This window comes from Desmodus rotundus, chromosome 10 (genome assembly GCF_022682495.2).
Source record: "Desmodus rotundus isolate HL8 chromosome 10, HLdesRot8A.1, whole genome shotgun sequence".
NCBI classification, from domain to species: Eukaryota; Metazoa; Chordata; class Mammalia; order Chiroptera; family Phyllostomidae; genus Desmodus; species Desmodus rotundus.
Window position 1 is genome coordinate 14,318,628 of NC_071396.1, and position 20,124 is coordinate 14,338,751.

At 40.2% G+C, this 20,124-nt stretch overlaps 1 protein-coding gene across 2 annotated transcripts in view; it reads left to right on the plus strand.

Annotated features, from left to right (window-relative positions):
- AKT3 (AKT serine/threonine kinase 3) overlaps nt 1-20,124 on the plus strand; it is a 194,244-nt gene that overhangs the window by 144,973 nt on the left and 29,147 nt on the right. For both annotated transcript variants that reach the window (XM_053912915.1, XM_053912914.2), the window contains 2 exons: nt 13,543-13,665; nt 17,428-17,556. In XM_053912915.1, coding sequence (XP_053768890.1) covers nt 13,543-13,665; nt 17,428-17,556 — 252 coding nt within the window. The remainder of the gene's footprint in view (nt 1-13,542; nt 13,666-17,427; nt 17,557-20,124) is intronic.

Consider the following 20,124-nt stretch of genomic DNA (forward strand, 5'->3'; position numbering starts at 1 on the left):
ATAGATGGATAGATGGATGGGTGGGTGGACGGATGGATGTATGATTGGATAGATGGATGGATGGATGGGTGGGTGGACGGATGCATGGTGGGTAGATAGATAGATGGACAGACAGACAGGTATAACATGGTGATTCTGCCATCCTTCTTGATGAGTGTATGCAGAGAATGACCGCAAGATGAGAGAGAAAAGTTTGCTATTCTTTCACTCCATGTCACTTCCTGTTTGCCATCCTGAGACTTGCATGGGACATAAACTCTGCTGCCTAAAAATACATCGTTTTAATGAAACATTGTCATTAAAGACTTCATCGTAACATGTGTTCATCTAAAGAAACTATATTGTTTCAGTTATGGAGGGAAAACTGCTGGGCGCAACCATATGGAGACGGTATGCTGGTCTCCAGTGTGGTGTTTCCCCAGGGAATTTTCCATTTGCTTATAGTAGATAGTTTATGTATAAACTTCAGAATCCGCTACATTATAGTTCATCTGCCTATTAAACATGTAATGGGCAACTCATGGGCTGCACCTCGGAGGGTTCAAAAGTAAAGAAAACATGGGACTTTCCTTTAGATGATGAGTAGGACCTGCCAGGGAGTAGGGAAAATAGACAGTAATGTACTACACAGCTTACTTGAATTGGGGAGACAGATAAGAGTGTAGGTGCAGGCTGCAGAGTGTCACTGTTACTGGGATGACTCTGGATGGCACAGGAATGGGCTCTTGAATCAAGCAATCCAGAAGGAAAAGAGAAGAGGAAGGGGGAGAATGCCGAGGAAGGAAACCTTCTTAAAGTGGTTGCTACACTAAGACTTAGCTGTAAGTTAGATCACTAAGGAGGAGGAGGAGGAGGACGTAGCTACACCGAGGCAGTAGAATTTGTAGATGTGCAGGGGTGTCAGGTTCCGCCCCCACCACCCAGGTACAGCGCAACACGCATGTTGCATGAGGTCCTGCAGGGGAGAGCCAGGAGAGGCTGAGCACAGAGTCGGGGGCTCACTGGGACACGCCTTCTGCCCCCAAGGCAGTGGAGCATCACGGAAGGATTTCTGTATGAAAATGTTGTAGAGAAAATACTCGATAGCTGTATGGAGCTTGGGTTGCAGAAGACAAAATTGGAAGCGGGGAAACTATTTGGGAGGCTCCTGCAGTTGGAAAGTTTTCAGTAGTCCAGTTACAAAAGTAATAAGGTCGTTAACTGAGGCAATATTAGTGAGAAGAAATCAAGTTCTGTTGATGTTTAGATACTAGAATTTCCAGGATTTAATGACTAAACAGAGAGTAATATCACACAGTTTCCTGTTTGCTGCTTCAGGAACTGTGTGGACCCATTCAGAGAGACAGGACATGCAGGACGGGGAGTGATTCTGGGGTGAATGTCCTATATTTGAGGTACCCAGGGGGGCTACTGGAGAGGCATAAGTGAAGAAATGCCAGTGTGAGAAAAGTACGTGGCATTAGAACATTATTGGTCCAGAATTGCCCCAGGGGATACCAACATCAGACGTGCGGTCCCGAGAAGCACAGGAGGATCCTGGGCAGGAGCCAGGAAGGTGGGTGGAGTGCATTAAGTATAGCGGAAGGTCCTGCAGGATAACACGGAGGGATCTGCGTTGGGTTTGACATCTGCCTGTGCCTAAGCAGAGTGCCGTGGACCCCTCCTTTCCCCTGGGCTGGTACAGCGTCTGCACCCTGGCTGTAGTGCAGGCTGTGCCAGGGGCGGTCTGGAGCCCAGGAGAACAGGGCTGTGAAAGTGAGTTTACAAATGAGGTAAACCGGCATTTGTAGAAATAATTATAAAAGCACCCTCCTAATCCCAGTGCTGCGAACATGGCCAGGCCACTCTCTTTTTGTAGCTTAGTGTCACCAAATTCACAGGAGCAGGGACATATTCTGGGGTAGAAGTAACCTGAGAGCCGACTGCTGTCGTTGAGTTGGGTTTACGATGTCCCCCCTTCGGACGTTCCGCAGAACCCCACTCACGACTGTGTTTCTGGTTGGCCTGAGAACCGGGCCTCTGTGAGGCTCCCTCAAGGCTGAAACCTCCTGGGAGTTAAGATACTCGTTAGGGGTAAAGGAAAATCATTATGTGGAAATGTTCATCTGATAAATTACTCACATTCTTCTACGTTCTTTACGTGGGTACCAGTGAACACTTATTTACTATTCTTGTCCATATTTAGCTCATTTTACACTATATATCAATTTATTTGGTAAAAATTCATTTTATTTTTTTTTGCATATGACTTTCAGTTCCATGCCAATCTCGAGATCCTCTCATACTTATTTCAGATTCTCATTATTTGGCTGGCATTTTGTCTTCAGCGAACCAAAATCATCTCATTTCAAATTTACATAAGGCAGAAGTGCTGGCAGTCAGCATTCTAGTTCTAGTTACTAATTTATGGAGGTGTGATTTGGGTGATTTTTGAATTAAAAGTATCATTTTATATTCATAGTGATGATTTTTTATATTTGACTAAATTTATACGTATATAAATATCTTTATTGTCAAGAGTCTGACAAGCTAATTTCTTTGCTAACTGTTTTATTTATTATATTATGTAGGTCATATCAGAGTTCTATTACTTTGACCCAAAGCTTTTTAAAAAAAAATTCCCAAAGGCAAAATAAACTTGGGAACATTTTTAGTGTATATTTTCATAATATTTCAAGGCTAGTTGCCTAAAATAAATCATCGAGCCAGTATATCGATGCATGTAAAGTAATAATACAAAGATGCAAGTAGCCTCACCATCCAAGATGCTGATTTTTATATCTAGAATCTCAGGTTAAGGTGACTGGAGGTGCAGGAACTAACGAGGCACTTATGTGTTTCCATTAATTCTTTCCACGTGGTTACGGCACAGCATGGAAATCTCGGGTGGTCAGACTTCTCCCTTCTTAAAGGTCAGGTGACCCCAGAGTGAGCATTTCAAGAGAAAGAAAGAGGAGGGAAATACAATATAGTATAATTGGAGGCCATAAGAGGAAAGTCAGAACCATGGAACAGAACAACATTTAATATTAGAAACTATAATCCCAAAAGAGTTTGTAGTCATTTGTATTCTTCACCTTCCATTTAGCATGATACTTTGAAAACTCATCAGTGTCGTTGTATGTATCAGTAGTTTGTTTCTTTTTGTGCCTTGAATTCATTATATAGATATATCTGAAAGTGTGTATATAACCACTAGTAGGAAGATGTTGGGGTTCTTTGAAGTTTGGGGTTATTAAGGAAAAAGCACTTGTGAATATTCAAGTATAAATCTTTGTTCGAACATGCATTATCAGTTATCTTAGGTAAATGCCTTGAAATGCAATTTCTGTGTCATTTGGTATGTTCAACATGAAAAGGAACTATCGACTTAGCTGTCCCATTTTGCATTTCCTGCATGTTATTTAATATCATAATCACACTTGGAATGGTTAACTTTTTAAAATTGTACCCATTCAAGTGGGTATGTAGTGGTATATTGTACTTTTAGCTTGAATTTCCTGAATGAATAATGATATTGGACATCTTTTTCTGTGCTGATTTCCCATTAGCATATCTTCTTTATTGAAGTAACTATTAAAATGCTTCCTTTTGTCCACTTTTTAATTGGGTTGTCTTCTTAATATTCAGTAATCAGACTTCTTTATATATTCTAGATACAAGTACTTTGTTGTATGTACGTTTTACAATAGTTTCTCCCAATCCATGGTCTGACTTCTCATTTTTTAATGTGGAATTTTTTCCTGTATCTATTTTTGTTTAAATTATAAAAATAAATATTTTTATTTAAATAGAAATCTGTTTTTTGCAAAAATCATCTTCTTCATGTATAGTTTACATTCAGTAAACTTCACCACTGTTAAGTCTGCCATTTAGTGAGTTTTAACAAAGGTGAAAAGTGATTGATTTACCATCATCACAGTCGTAATACAGAACATTTCTGTCCCCTGGCCCATCATCCATGCCCCTGGGAAGTGGGCCCCACCCACTGCCCCGGCCTCCGTAACCACTCACACGGGTTCCTACTAGTGTTTGAAGGACGCACCTTATGAATTAGATGAAAGAGAATCTATCAGTATTTTTCTTTTGTGGTTCATGCATTTTGTGTTTAATTTAAAACATCCTTTGCGAATCCAAATCTGTTACCATTTTCTGTTTTCTTTTAGAAGTGTTAATAGTTTTAGCTCTTATATTTCAGTGTACTATTTTAGTAGTTTGTGTTTTTCCAGGAATTTGTCCATTTCATCTACATTTTATACTTTATTTGCCTTACATGATTAATAACATTCACTTAGTGTATTAGTGTATGTGGGATCAGTAGCTGACTTTTCTCTTTTATTCTCTTTTTGTGTCTCCTCTATTTTTATTTCTGTAAGTCTTTCTAAAAATTAATATGTTTGCTATTTTTAGCTTTAGGTTTCACTGATTTTTCTTCTATCAGTTTTGGGTTATCTGTTTCATTGATTTGTGCTCTTTATTATTTCCTTTCTTCTGGGTACTTTGGATTTCCTTTCTTTTTCTTCTTAATGTGGAAACCTAAAGCATTTACTGAAACCTATATTTTTCTAATATAGGCAATGTTATAAATGTCCCTGTAGCCACCAATTTTGTTATATTTATATATGTAAGTATTTGTAGTATGTTTTTGATGTTACGTGTTTTACATGTTATTTAATGTCTATTATATCTGTCATTGTTTTCCCAAATTTATGAGTTTCCCTTGTCATATTTTCTTTGACTAATGGATTATTTAAAGGTGTACTGTTTCATTTTAAGTACTCGAGGTTTCTGTATATCTTTTAACTCATCGTTTAACTTACCCGTGCTCAGAGAACGTACTGTACGGTTTGTATCCTTGTAAATTTGTCGAGATGGGCCTTTCGGCCCCGAACGTGTTCTGTGCAGGTGCTGTGTGTTCTCAGAAACAGTGTGAATTCTGGCGTGCGGGGTGGAGTGTCTCTACGCACCAGCGAGGTTGGTGAGGCTGTTCGATGATACAATGCTGTCCAAGTGTCCTGTACTCTTACTAACTTTATGTCTACTTTTTAAAAAATCAAATATTGAGAGAGTACTGTTGAAATCTCCAGCCACGGTTGGGGATATATCTATGTTTTCTTTCATTTTCTTACAGGCCACCTATAGTTAGTTCATACTTCTTCATAAATGCAACCTGGTAATGTCTGCCTTTTAAATCTGCAGTGTTAATGTGACCACCCAAATCGTTTGGGTTAAATATTGAGATTTCTTTTATATGCCTCATCTGTTCTTTTTCCTTGTTGGAGAATCTCCTTCTGCCTTCTTTGTAATGACTATTGTCGCTGTTTTCCCATTTCATACTCACTTTCAGATTACCCGCTGCTGTGGCTTGTTGTTTGTAACGGCTGGATTAACCAGGAGTTCTGGGATTCCAGTCCCGTTGTAGGCCCAGAGAAGGCGGCTGTACTGATGCGAAGGTCCTTCTCTTACGTAGTTCGTACAAGGCAACTATGAAGAAGGCTTGAGAGTGAAATTTCGTGTTAATTGAATAATTTATTCATTTGTTGTCTCAAATGAATAAAAACTGTACTTAGTATAATAGATGACATGCTTTAGAGAAGACGACCTAAGTTTGAACCTCAGCTGTACCATTTCATAGCTATGTGATGCTGGGCAACTTTTATAACGTCTCTAAGTCTTAGTTTTTTTCATCTATATGATGGAGATAATAATTGGGCCTACCTTTATAAGGGAGTTTTGAGGATTAAATGATAATAATGCATACAATTTAGCTCAGTGCCAATTAAGTAGAAGCTCTCAAAAATAGTGACTATAGTAATAGTAATAACTTATATTTATTATATCTAATCACCTGTAATGTGGAGACAGCATTATGTAGCTTTTATGATTGTTGTTAGAATGGTAAGTTCTTAATGCTCAAAATGATACTTTTTATTATTTTCATTGTATTGGTAGTAAATATATTTTACAAATAACCCAGATTTTTCACATGTATGCTAATAGATTTAAATATTTAAAAGCAGTTGCCTTTATAATTTTTGCAATTTTAAAAGTATATTTTATTCTCTAAATGAAGAATTTATTAATATTTAATGTGGTAGAACTGAGTAGTCTCTAATCTTGTTGCTATAGTTTTAATAAAATATTTAAATATAAATCACTTAAATTATAAAAGTAATTTGGAATTAAAATTACTTTTAAAATAGAAACTAGCCCTTGCTGGTGTGGCTCAGTGGATTGAGCATGGCCTGGGAGCTAAAGGGTTGCCGGTTCGATCCCCAGTGAGGACACATGCTTGGGTTGTGGGTTTGGTCCCCATTTGGGGCGCATACAAAAGCCAGCCAATCAATGTATCTCTTGCGCATTGATGTTTCTCTCCCTCTCTTTCTCCCTCCACCCCCTCTTTCTAAAAATAAATAAATAAAATCTTCAAAGTAGAAGCTGTTTTTATACTTATCACATTATTAAATATTGTCATTAGGTGACTTTTAGTCCTACTTTTCTCTTGCGTTACTTCTTTAAAAATTGTCACCTTCAGGCTACTTTTTCAGACATCAGGAACGAGGTTGGCGATCTAGAGTCGGTTTTACATTTTGAAGCCTGTAAGGAGAGGGCAAGAAGTAGAGGAACAGGCTTAAGGTGTTTAGCTGCTCATTTATAGCTAACACTGTTAGCTACCAAACAGTTGTATCAGGGTTCACTTGTTCTGTAGCATCCTAAGCATTTAACTTGTGGTAAGAAATTGAATATTGAATTATGTTATTAAAATATGGCACTTTTACATGTATATCTCATGTCTATATGACATTTTTTTCTGAAACTTCAAAAATTAAGTGTAAATATACATTACTTCACATTAATTTTTCTGCGTGGAATGCATATGGACTGTGAGCTCAGCTTGTGAAAAGAATAGACAGTGTCTGAAGATGATAATATGACCTACCTGCTAAATGTCAGAATATGTTTGACCCTATAAAAGTAAGTATTTGAATGTTCATTTTATATTGTAATATTATTCCAATTGTGTATTACAGTATTTGCTGGAGATTGAATATTGGTTACCCCCCCAAACTCCTATGTTGACACCCAATCCCCAATGTGATGCCACTTGGAAGTGGGGCCTTTGGGGGGCCATTAGGTCGGGAGGGTGGCGCCCTTGGGAATGGGATTAGCGCCCTTATAAAACAGGCCTCGGAGAGTCCCCTCTCCCCTCCCCCCATGTGAGGGCCCAGCCAAAGACTGGGCTGTGAACCCAGATGCGGGTTCTCACCAGTCTCCGATCTGCCAGGGTGTTGTTGGCCTTGGACTTCCCAGCCTCCAGAACCGTGAGAAACAAATCTCTGTGGTTGATCAGCCACTCACTCTGTGGTATTTCGCTACAGCGACTGGGCCGACCAAGGCAGTGTGGTTGGTTAGTTCCCGGGCCATGAGCTAGAGCCCTTCTTTTCTCCTTGGGTCTTTGTGTAAAGCCCAGGGGGTCTGAAGCAGCATTATTTCACAGACTGCCATGTCTTGTTGCTGAATCAGTTGGTTGTCTTTGGGATACTTGGGTTCCAATTTCAGTTAACATTATGATATGGTAATAAATGTAATCATTGAACTTAATTGAGATTCCCATCGAGCCGATTTTGTTACTCTCTAGCTAACCAATCTTCTCCTATGACAAAGGAAGAAACTATCTGTGTAGGCAGTATTTGTAAGCGAAAAAAAGAGAATTCAGTTTCAAATCTAAGTTGCAGTGATAATTCCCAGGACATTTTTAAACTCCAGATCTTATTTTAGGGGAAGTTTGTTGCATTAAGAATATAACTATTTTTGCAAAATATAGCAGTTGTCAAAGTAAGCATTCTGGGTTTGTGATGAAATACAGATTTGTATATTCAGTAGGTTAAAATAATCTATTTACATTGCTGTATTTCTACAGTGTGGCTAAACTCAACATAAAAAAAGCATAGTCTTTGCCTAAAGGAACTGAAATTTTTCGAGATACGTTCCTTGCTTAAGCGGCAAGTCACTTATTATTTTTAAATAAAAACAAGTTTATTCAGTATAGTGTATGATTTTTTAAAGTTTCTAATAAAAATACCTTCAAAACCTTATTTTCCTTATAAATAATTCTTTGGAAAGTAGTTTCGAATTTAACTTTATTCTTTGTAATACATATTTATTAAGCACGTAATATGAGCCACATATTAAGCTTGGTGCTGAGGAAGCAAAACTATAGAGTACTTGCATAATTTTTCTCTTTTCTCTGTGCCCCTGTCAAAAAAAAATTAGGGTACTAAGTTTGTCATAAGCCTAAGTGGGTACAAGTATTCACAGTAAATTTATTAGAAACCTTTACATTATAAAAGTAACAACAGCACATACTCATTGCGGAGAACATCAAGAAGCCACAAAGTTATTTCAGTTCCATTGAAAAAGTATTTATTGACCATTTGCTCTAAGCTAGTTACTGTGCTGTGTGCTGAGTAACTTCTCGATGATGTGAACCAGACAGGGAGTCTCCGCATTTAAGGAAAGCACAGTGTTCTGGGGCACAGAGAGCAAACATATAATTATAAGTAATTTTCATGGTATAAATCAAGACAAAAACCATTCTAAATCTCACCAGCTAGCAATAATTGCTATTACCACGTTAACATATTTTTCGTGTTTTTATACTGTATATGTATTTTCCATTTTATTCAATATTATAAAATATATACTAGCCATCTACTAGTTAGTTATGTAGATAGACTACAACTTATTAAACCCTTACCACACTTTGGGACATCTAGATCATTTCCACTGCTCAGCTGTAGTTGGCGTGCAGTACAAGTTACGGTCACGTGACTTGCAACAGACATCTGCACGTGACACTGAAGAGTTGATTGACTGTTTCTAAAGTGTCTCAGAAATGGAGCGCGCGATACGGACTCCCCTGTGTCTGCTTGGTTTCCTCAGTCTGATGTTTTGGCGATTGTGCCTTGCGTTGCATTGCTCAGTAGTTTGTTCCCTTTATTGTTGCGTTACGGTCCCTATGCATGGCTCTGCCAACATTTGTTCATCTGTCTGCTGGTGGTGGACATTTGGGTTGTCAGACTTGCTATAAATACTCAATTTTATTTATATTGTTGCTATTCTATGTAGTTAATTTTACCAGTTTTCCCTCTTAGGGTTTGCTTGATTTCTTTTTTTTTTTTTAAGACTTTATTTATTTATTTTTAGAGAGGGGAAGGGAGGGAGGAAGAGGGAGAAAGACATCAGTGTGTGGTTGCCTCTCATGCGCCCCTTGTTGGGGACCTGGCCCACAACCCAGTCATGTGCCGTGACTGGGAATCGAACCAGCAACCCTTTGGTTCACAGGCCAGCACTCAGTCCACTGAGCCACACCAGCCAGGTTGTTTCATTTCTTTCCTGCTTGGGAAATCCTTCATCCTGCGACCAGATAACTGTTGATTCATATTTTCAGGTTTTAAAAAAAGTAGTGTCATGTTTTATATTTAACAATTATATCTGAAATTTATCTTGTTACAAGCTGAAATGAAAATGGAATTTTACTTTTGTCCAGATTTGACCAACTATGATGGCACCATTTATTAAATAGTCATTTTTTCCTTTTACGCTTTGTCGCATACCATCATCATCCATGTTGTCATATACTAAATTCTTATAAAATGACCCATTTCTGGTTGTCTGATTTCACTGCTCTTTTAATATGAATTGTAGCTTTTATAGCATCTCCCATGTTCTTTAGGCAAAAGTTTTCCTGAAAGCATTGTTTAATATGTTGCAGCGGAAATCTTCTGTTTCAGCAATATCTCGGCTCCTCTCATTCATTTTTCCTGAAAGCATCCCGTATTTCTACCTTTACATTCTCTCCCCTGAAAGGTGATGCAAGACCTAAGTCCTGTGCCCAGTCGACGTCACATCCTTCCCGAATTCCTCAGATATTTCTCCTTTCCTCTGACACTTCTCTCAGGACTTTGTCACGGTATCCTGCTCTGCTTCCTATTTTTTTTTGTCCACGTGTGCCGTGGTACCCTAAGATTCTGGGCGTAATTCTCTTTTCAGTTTTACTGAATTCCTGGGCTACACTGTTCTTCCTTGGTTTTCACAACGTCTGTATATAAATGACTCTCACATCTACTTCGGCACCCTTGGGACCCCTAATTTCAAAGCTGTGGAATCAGATGCTTATCGATCTGTTAACAGGTCAAATTAAAATCAGTTGCTCCTCTGTCCCCATCCCCAGTTTCTCCCTCGAACACCACGCAGCAACATCCGCTCGACCACCTGCAGGGAAACCCAGCGTTACTGTTCTCTCCCCAACGCCCCAGTGGCGCAGGCAAGGCCCCTCTGGACTCGTGACTCTTGAAAAGCCTGTCACCTCCACTCTACTTGAGTCCCTCAGGCGTCCTCACTCAGTTCGTATGTGACTTCGATGCTGTCCATTCCCTTACTCACATGTGCTCTCTATTTTATAGCTACCATATTCTTAGCAGAGTTGTTTATATATCTGGTTGTCCTAATCCAATAGGGACGTCCTTGCGGATTGCTACGTTCTCTCTCGTGGCTGCTGCTTCTCACACCGTTGCACTGATAGGAGCTCGGCAAGGGTTTTGTTGCACCGCGTGCACTGTTTACCCGACCTAGTCTGAGAGCTTTCCCACGGACTTTCCAATTGCTGCCACGGTTGTTGTTTTTTAAATTATGCTAATTGTTTTAACCCCAAACTCTTGGACTCCCCTTGTCTCAGAACAAATCTGAAGCCCATGTCTTGGCAGCCAGGACCCTAAATAATGTGGCCTCATCTCCTTTTACTTAAGCCCTGTCATTGGCCTGAATGCGTGACATTCTTCAGCTGCATGTCCCTTTAAGGTTTTCTTGCCATTGCTGTTTTTTCCTCTTTAGAATGAATGCTTTCACAAGCACTTACTAGTTACCTATTATGTGCAGGTACTATACTAGGCTGTTAGAAATAGAAAGGTGGATAAAACGTGAATAGCAGTCTTTTGTAGGCTTCCCTTTATAGCGTCCATTTGTGAAAAATTCCATCCTTAAAAAAAAAATCCCATTTTCAATTGTGACGTTTCCTGAGATCTCCTCAATAAAGATGAGTCATTTTTTTGTCTCCAAAGCACTTTTAATGTTAGAATTGGAAAACGTACCACACAGCCCCCCTGTTTGTATCTATGCACGTTTCTCCGCTTTGCATTGAATACGTTGGGGGTCAGGGGTTTTAATCAGTATGTATGTCTTCTTTTTCTCTGCCCTGGGCCCAACACGGTGACTTTAACATAATCGATACTCACTCAATGGAAGGTTGGGTCAAAGCCAAAGAATATCCAGAGGGCCAGGCAGAAAGTCAGGGGAGAGCCCCGCTGCCAAAGCCAGAGATGGGTTCCAGAAAGGACAGGCCACGGGTGAGGCGCGGCGCTCCAGACAGGAAGAAGGGTTGAGGCTGTCAGTAACTGGGTTTGGCATTTAAGAGGTTCTTGGTTATCGTAACGAAAATAAGCTCCATAATGTAGCAAGGGGAGACATGAGAGGACGGCAGATTGAGAAATAAATAGAACTCTCCTTCAGTGTAATTTTTTAGCATATATTTTTATAGACGTTGGCTGGGAGACAAATTGAAGATATATGGTCTAAATAAAGACCCAGAATCCTGCATGTATTATATGGATTTAGGGAGCATCCATATCTTTTGTACAGTAGATGAGTGGGTAGGAGGCTTGACATTATTTCACGACAATTTCTAAGCTTAGCCGCTATTTTCATTCTATTAGAACACTACCACAAATCTACCCAGAGGTGACAAGGGTTCCTTCACCCGAGTGAGCGATATTTTGTATGAAGCGTGGCAGAGATGATTTTGACCCAGAAGTCATTCAGAGGGGTTTTGCTGATGCGCCACACTTCTCTCTCCCTGTGCTTGTTTGAGTGGTTATGTCTATGCCTGTAGAAAACAAATGAATTTTGAAAAATACCCGAGTCATTGTATACATTGGTTTGAATTTTTGGCGTTGTATATTTGACCCTTTGACGGACACATTTAACCTGTCTGCAGTCAGAATGCCTTTTCTACTTGATGGTGTGTCATAGGTTTAATTGACTTTTTCCCTTACTTTGCGTTAACATAAAATAATGATGGAGTCCCAGTCAGTGGCATCTTAGATTTGATCAAATACGGCAACATAATTGACAGCATAAAACTTCAGAGACTCTCTGCCCGATGTTTTAGTCTCGCTCTAACCAATGCTGAGCCGCTCTTTTTGGCAATAGGTGCCTAATACTACCTGTCTCTCTTCACGGTGGCAATGGGCTCTGCATACAGTTTACGTCAAAACCACGATAGACTCTTCAGTGCGGGGGGGGGGGGGGGGGGGGGAGGCGGGAAAAGGGAGGAAGGAACCTGTAGGGAACCTCTTGTGTGTTACCTAAGTTACGACTTGGTCTGTAAGCACCAAATCCCGTTAACCGTAATGGTTATAGATTTGTAGAAGCACCAAGAGTCACTGAAGGCAGAGCCGATTTCTGATCTTACAGTCGGGAACACCTCGAGCGATTGGTTCGTTTCTCTCATCGCAGACATGTGTTGAGTGTCTCCTGTGATACCGGGCAGTGCAGTCCGCGTCGGCAACAACCTGTCCTTGTTCTCGGGGGGTTTCTTAACACACCGAAATAGTCCAGCAGAGGTCGGTAGGGCCTGAAGTCTGCTCCTTAGACACGCTGTCGAACTGAGAGATGAGACAGGCAGTTCCTTACAGAAAGAGCTGACTAAGATGGAGAGTGGATGCCTGGCCACAGTGAGCCCCCGATAAATACTTGGCTGCTGAGTGGAGATTAGCTAGGAAAGGGCTGGGCTTACAGTTTAAGTGACTCTCTGAGAGAAGATTAGTGTTGTAGTTTATTCTGAAATAGAAAGAACAGACATTGAGAATTAGAAGGGGAATAATGGGAGTTTCTCAGACCATTTCAGACATGACTAAAATCAAAACTTAAAGCCTTACGGCTTCTCACCATTGAAAACTCCAGTTCAAACTTTGAAACCATTTCTGGAGATACCGTGATGAATCAACAGATGGAGAACAGAACAAGTTCACATAAATCAGCTTCAGCCAATCAGCAGTCCTGTCTCTGAAATCAAATGTAAGTCAGATAACTAAATAGAAATATTACATCTATGCTTGTGTCCATTGATTTGAATAATGTCTTAATACCTAATCCTTGAAAGGGTGAAAGCAACAGCCTAGTGAGGGGAAAATGCAGTCCGGAGATGCCTACTTTTTTCCTCCAGTAACTGAAGGTTAAATGGGTAGCAAGCAGAACGCCTTAAACAAGATTGGTATATTGATTAAAACGCTGATGTAACAGCTCGCCGTCTCCCCTCGGAAACCTGCAAAAGATAAGCCAGCTGCTGTCTGAGAGTGCCGGGCGTCCACTGAGAGTACACTATCTATCATCGCAATATGGTGATGAGAGGTGTTTTATGTTTGTGTTAATTTCCCCACTAAATCAGTAATTATTACAGTCCTGTCCCTGCTGTTTACCCCGCAGCTGTTTTTCCATTTGTCGAGAGAGCGGGTGTTCTCCGAGGACCGCACGCGTTTCTACGGCGCGGAGATCGTCTCTGCCTTGGACTACCTGCACTCCGGGAAGATTGTGTACCGCGATCTCAAGGTAAAAAAACAAGTAATCAAATAATCAAAGCTGTGTTTTTGCAGAGACTGGAGGGACAAACAGAGTAATTACAAAGTTACACAGTTCGGAGAAAAGCAGATTTAATTGCGGGGGGGCAGCATTCTATCTAATAATGTAGTTTACTGCCTTTGAGAGGAAACTTCCTTCACTGATGTGTACGTAGCTCCTTTACGTCCGAGTTGTCGGTGGAGAAGAATTGGCGAAGTACGATCTACCAAGAACAGTTGTTTCCTGTGAAAGTTTTGGGTAATGTTGCACATCTGATTAAAAGTCAAGTCACTTTTCAAGTGACACTTTAAAATAAGTTCCATTATTGTCGTCTGACATCCTCTGATGGATTGTGAAGAAACTTAAGTGAGACTTTATTGGAGGAGGAGGTTTGGTTTAATTTTGGTATTCATTTTTCAGTGGGTTTAAATACCTAGAGTATTTTAACATGGCCTTGTATTCGTTTAACTTGCATTTTAAAAAGCACTGTATTTGTTTTATTGGTAAGAGTCTACTTCTCAAACTTCCTTCTGGATGAGACCTTCAGGATAGCTCCGGGATCAGCGAAGGTCAGATAGGAAATATTTTAGGCTTTGCTGCCCATGTAGTTTCTTTGTGGGAGGCCAGATCTCACCCATGGGCCACAGTTTGCTGAGCCAGGGACTAAGCCCATCAGAAGTGTAGCGGTTTCATGACGTTTTGGTCCAGATTGGCCGTGTCAAGGACGTTTGTGCCCTGACGTGTGGAACTGATTCTAGATGTGGAACTCTTACTTTCTCAATAAGTAAACCATACGGCAATGCTGACGTATTAAAATCGAACACGGAATTGCTGTATTTATTTATCAACAACTAGTTTATTTAAGATATAATTTGATTTGTAGAAATAGGAGTTACGTGAATCTTTTCTGAAATTCTGTTTGTATCCATGCTATGGTGTAAAGAAGAGATCTCGGATCCCCTCGCGCTCTTCTCACGCTTGTCTAAACACCCACGATCCCTCAGTGATCAAATTATTTAAGCAGTTGTTGAGGTTATTTCAAGATGTTCCTGTCACATTCCTTTATGTGATGAATGACCCTAAGGAATAACTGTCTCACAAAGTATTATTTTACATAATGACAGTGAAATACAGTGTGTAGGTTTGCATACTATTACCATTAACCAAAGTTTCAAAGAAGCTATAAAATACTGTATTTAGGAAAAATGAGCCATGTGACTATGACTAGATCAGGGATGGCCAGCCAAGTGCCACGTGGACCAGGGATGAGCACCAGTCCACAGTATGATTGTATTTAGCCCGACGCTTTTCATCACCGAGGATGTGACAGAATTAAGCATCCTTGTATCTGGTGTCTGCATGGCGAATAATCCTCTAATGTTTAAACATCTGGAATTTAGGTTTTTTAAAAAAGAAATTAGCTATAAGGCATTTCCAAATTTGCTTAGAAAGGGGTACCTCTTCTCTGCCTGAATCGCTTCCCTTCACTCCCACTTTGTATTTTATGAGTTCTCTTTGTAAAGGGGAGGGGGGGATGTCCTGGATTTAAAGAAATGAGAATAAATTTTGAAGTACTTGGTAACATATCCAAAATGTTTGAAGCTGGAAGGTAGACTTATTAGCCTAAAGAAACAATGAAAAGAATGTTACTGTTTTATAAAGAATGGTATAATTGAAATGGTCTTGGTCAATATTTACCATTAACAGTATTAGCATGAAAATATTGGTGTATTGAAGTTCATTAATATGGTTTTCATTGCCCCGCCCTTTCTGATGGTGGAAACATTAAATGTATTAAACTGCAACATAAAGAACCTACTTTATATATGAATGTGAGTCATACAGTTACCATATGCATAAACCACTAACTTCACTAAAGAATTAAGTGATCTCTGCTAAGTTTATTTTTTTAAACATAGCCTTACCTTAGAAATCTTAAGTACATATACAAAAGTATGGGACAGAGACATATGACTATGTATCAAGAAGAATATACACAGTATAAACAGCCAAACATTAAAAATTTATACAAATGTGATCTGTATCCATATTACACAGGATTATGCATCATAGAGTGAGACCCTTATGTGGTGTCACATAAAGTTAGAGCGGATCCTTAATTTACGGGGGGTCCCTGACCTCTGGAAGCCTAGTCAGTGACTTAGAGTAATGGACCAGGTTGGCGACATAGTCAGGATTATTGGAGCCTGCGAATCCTCGCTCTAGGTCAGATGTTCTTTTCATTACATCGTTCCGGAGTTGAAAAGGAATCTAGATGGGGGACTGCATTCAGAACTCTGGGAGAGTGAACCTAAAATTGAATAAAGTTGCCAAAGATCAGAGAATGAATGTTTTAAGTAGATTTATACCAGCTGTATTAGAAAAACATCACCAAAACCCGACTTTGGTATCCACTTGGACTGATCCATCTCAGATTCGTCTCTGTCGTCTCCTTACTAATGACCTTGTGTTTATTCAGATGCATTGAGATCATTCTAGACTCCCTTGACGATGCAGAGGGGCGGGTTCAGAGCATCGATCACCACAGTGCGCCCCATCTCCATCAGCTCCCTGCCGGTCACCCCGTAGACTCACAGTCTGAGCAAAAACAGCCTGCCCCCGTCCCCTGCCGAGTCTCAAGATGCCTCCCCAGCTCCCATTTCTAACCAGACATGTTAATTCCCTCCTTCTCAGAAATGTTAAGCCACTCCTGTTAGGAAAACCCCTTCCGTCTCAAAAATTAAATTGTATTCTTTATTCAACAAAACAACAGACCCTCCAGAATATACTGTACTTCTGTTCCTCACTGTGGCAGTTTAGGAGAGGGAGGAAGAAAGAAGGAAAACGGGAGAAAACCAGAAGTGCAAAGAAGAGAAAGACCAAGGCAGAGAGAAGGAGATCGTGGGAAGAAAGAGAAGTAGACAGACACTTTCTGGATGCTTCTGTTTGGTCTTCGTGTTCGGGGCTTGTTGCCGTCCATGCAAATTAGGCTTGATTGTCAGGTTCCAGTTAGTAGGGAAGCACGTGGAAGATGCAAGATTTCTGAATTTAGATAATAAAAGAACTTTTATTTGTATTTTTTTTAAAGATCTTATCGAGGCAGGTGATTTTGCTATTTGGTTAGATCTTTAAGGTTCTCTTTGGTGTTTTGTCATTAATGGCTTCACAGAAATTCCAACTAGATAATATTTGTGATATATATTTTCATTAACTGTTGAATGTTTGATAATTCTTTTTTCTTTCTATGTTTAAAATGGTTGGTATTTCTTTATTACAAAGAACTGCAAAAGAGGGTACCCACCTTACCTTGCAAAATAAGACTTAGATTTGATTACAACAGTCAGCAAAGAAACCATTCTGTGAGTGAATATTTTATAATGGCAGCAGATCCCCAAGAGAAATTGTCGAAAAACAACTGTATCTATCCAGAAGAAGATCACAATTTATTTAAATACAAAGACGATTCTCTTTCGTTTGGAAAAGTCCATTAGGCTTTCGTTCTTAGAACTTACACAATAATGGCTCTTACTCCCCCATGGGTTTAAAAAATCAATAATTTTGTTATCGAAGCATTTAATGAAACATGTTTCTTTTTACACATACATTAGGAAATACAGGGTTTATAAGTACTGAAAGCTCTATTCACAACTATGTCCTCTTTCCAAAGTGTCTTACTCAGCGTTCAATTGTTGTGTCCAAACAGCATTTTCCTCTATTAATGGGGCAAATTGTGTGGTTTTCCTTCCTATGCAGTTGGAGAATTTGATGCTGGATAAAGATGGCCACATAAAAATTACAGATTTTGGGCTTTGCAAAGAAGGGATCACAGACGCAGCCACGATGAAGACGTTCTGTGGGACACCGGAGTACCTGGCCCCGGAGGTAGGCGGGCGCGGCTCAGGCCCAGGGGAAGAACTCTGGCATGATGCTCTGCAGAGGAAGCCGCTTAAACATTCAGAAATTGCAGGGCCTGCTGTTTTTACCTGAATTTCAACATGAATGAGATCTTATTTTGCTCCCACTTTTTAAAAAAGATTTTGTTTGTATGTTTTTAGAGAAAGGGGAAGGGAGGGACAAAGAGAAGGAAAGAAACATCGATCAGCTGTCTTTCATTTGCACCCCAACTGGGGACCTGGCCTGGCCTGGCCTGCAACCCAGGCATGTGCCCTGAACCGGGGACCTTCCGCTTGGTGGGACATTGCCTAACCAACTGAGCCACACTGGCCAGGCCGTATCACTTGTATAACATGATATTATAGGGTAAGAATGTATATATACCTATTAAATTTTATAAACTTTATGAGCACAAAGGTATTAACTATAGTAGAGTAAGTCCATTTTTAGTTGTTGGCCATATACATTTTATTCTTTTGATTATGCCCTTTTTGATTCATTTATTAAACAGAATAATTGAATGACTTCAGAAGTATTTACAGTTTTATAAACCACTTGGATTTGCCTTAGGAACAAAGAAACGGACCACTTGGATTTGTAGTCTTGTGGGTTTTCATAATTACGGGAAAGCATTTCACAGGGAGAATTAACGGAATGACAGTAGCTCCATTTTGGAATTCAGACCGAAGCAGCTCCAGGTGACGCCCCCGTGCTGAGGGTTGCAGCGTAATCACTTCTTGGTTTACTGGGCAGACGTGTATGGTGTGTCTGCCATGTACTGGGTACCTTCTGGGTGATGTGCTTGCAGACACCAAGACACAAAGGAAACTGCTCTCAGGGGACTTACTCTGGACTACACATGTTTTGTGAATGTCGGGAAAAACAGATTTTTTGTCTCTCTGGAGTTCAGCTTCCCTGCTATACATTTGCCATGGCGGATGCTATCCGATATTTGGAATAACAAAATCAGCTGTGTCACGGTCAGGGGAAAGTATTTCTGAAAAAGGCAAATACATCTCATTTTAAAAGCAGATGATCTCCCAAGAAACAGAGATACGGTTCTGTAGGCAAACATCATCAACTGAAGAACAAAACCAGGAATTTAAGGCAAGAAGGGCCCGCCCAGTTGTTTCTAAATGGAAAGTTTACAATTCACAAGAGATTTATGATTTTTTCTTAAGACAAGAAAACATCTGTGTGTGTGTATGTATATGTGTGTATATACATATATATATATATATTTTTTTAAATATTGCAGAAGCATGGTCTTTAAAAGCAGTTCATAGCCCTTCTTTGGCTGTTATGTGGTGATTCATAATTAAAATCTTGACACCTCCTTTTTATCAGGGAGAGTGATCACTGTAGTTTCTTTTTGAGGATGACAAATCGTGACACAACTAATTTCTTGTGCAGTTTTAATTCCTGTACTTTAAGTACGTACGTCAAACAATGCAGGTTTGTTAAATCGGAGTAACTCTGAATGTGTTTGCTCTTACTTCTACAGATAAGAATTTAGGTTCCTTTTCTGGTCTTCGATATGAACCATTTCACTAAGAACACTCATCCATTCATTAAGGAAATAGTCACTGAATATTTATTAGGGGCCACGCATTATGTTAGGTGCCGGGAATACAAAGACAGTAAGAAAAGGTCTCTGTCCCCAAGTACCTTACCGTTTACTAAGGTGGTGAGACATGGAGAATAATTACAACTGGGCAAACACTAATTGCTTCCGTGGAGGTGCGGAGAGGGTGGCGGAAGGAGGGGAGAGGAGTGGGAGCTGCGGGGAGGGTTGGGGGCAGTGAGGGCAAGCAGGGAGAGCAGAGGCGGGACACGTGGACAACGTGGCGACAGGGTTTAGGTCGCATCTCTGGGAGAAAGGAAAGTCACTTCTGCACTGAGAGCAACGGGCACTGTGGTCAGATGGTCAGAGTGAGGGAGGGGCTGGCCGGGGCTGGTGTTTCGCACCTCTTTTGGACCCTGAAATTTCTCGTGTTTCCCCTCGTTAATCCAGACTTTCCTCGATGGGCTCTCTGTGCTAGTTTATCATCAGCCTGGAGTGTGTTCTTGAGACCGCCTCTCCGGTGAACAGCACTCTGTTGGCATTTTCCCTTCTTCTCTCCCTGTGGAAGCCGTGTTTACATGGGACAGGGTGATCATCCTTCTCTCCTTCTTCACTTAGTTTAACCTGGTGCAAACGCTTTGCTGTTGAAAGGTGAAGGGCATTTAAAAGATGCTTCAAAAAGACTATTGCAAATCAGTTCAAAACTGATTAACTGTCTTATATATCAGATTTATAGCTGATTTATAAATAAACTTAAGCTTTAAATGAACTTAATTTCCTTCTTCTGGCAAAGGCCACCAGGAAAAACAAGTCTTACAGTATAAAAATGCCATTTGTTGGCAAAAGAATATTTTTAAAATATTTGTTCTCTTACCTTTTGATGAAGAATTATAGAGATCTAGCGTTACGGGGCGGGGGAGGGAAGTCCTGTGTTTCTCAAGAGACTGCAGAAACGGGGTCCTAGCAGGCGTGCAGACCAGGCGTTCAGTGGG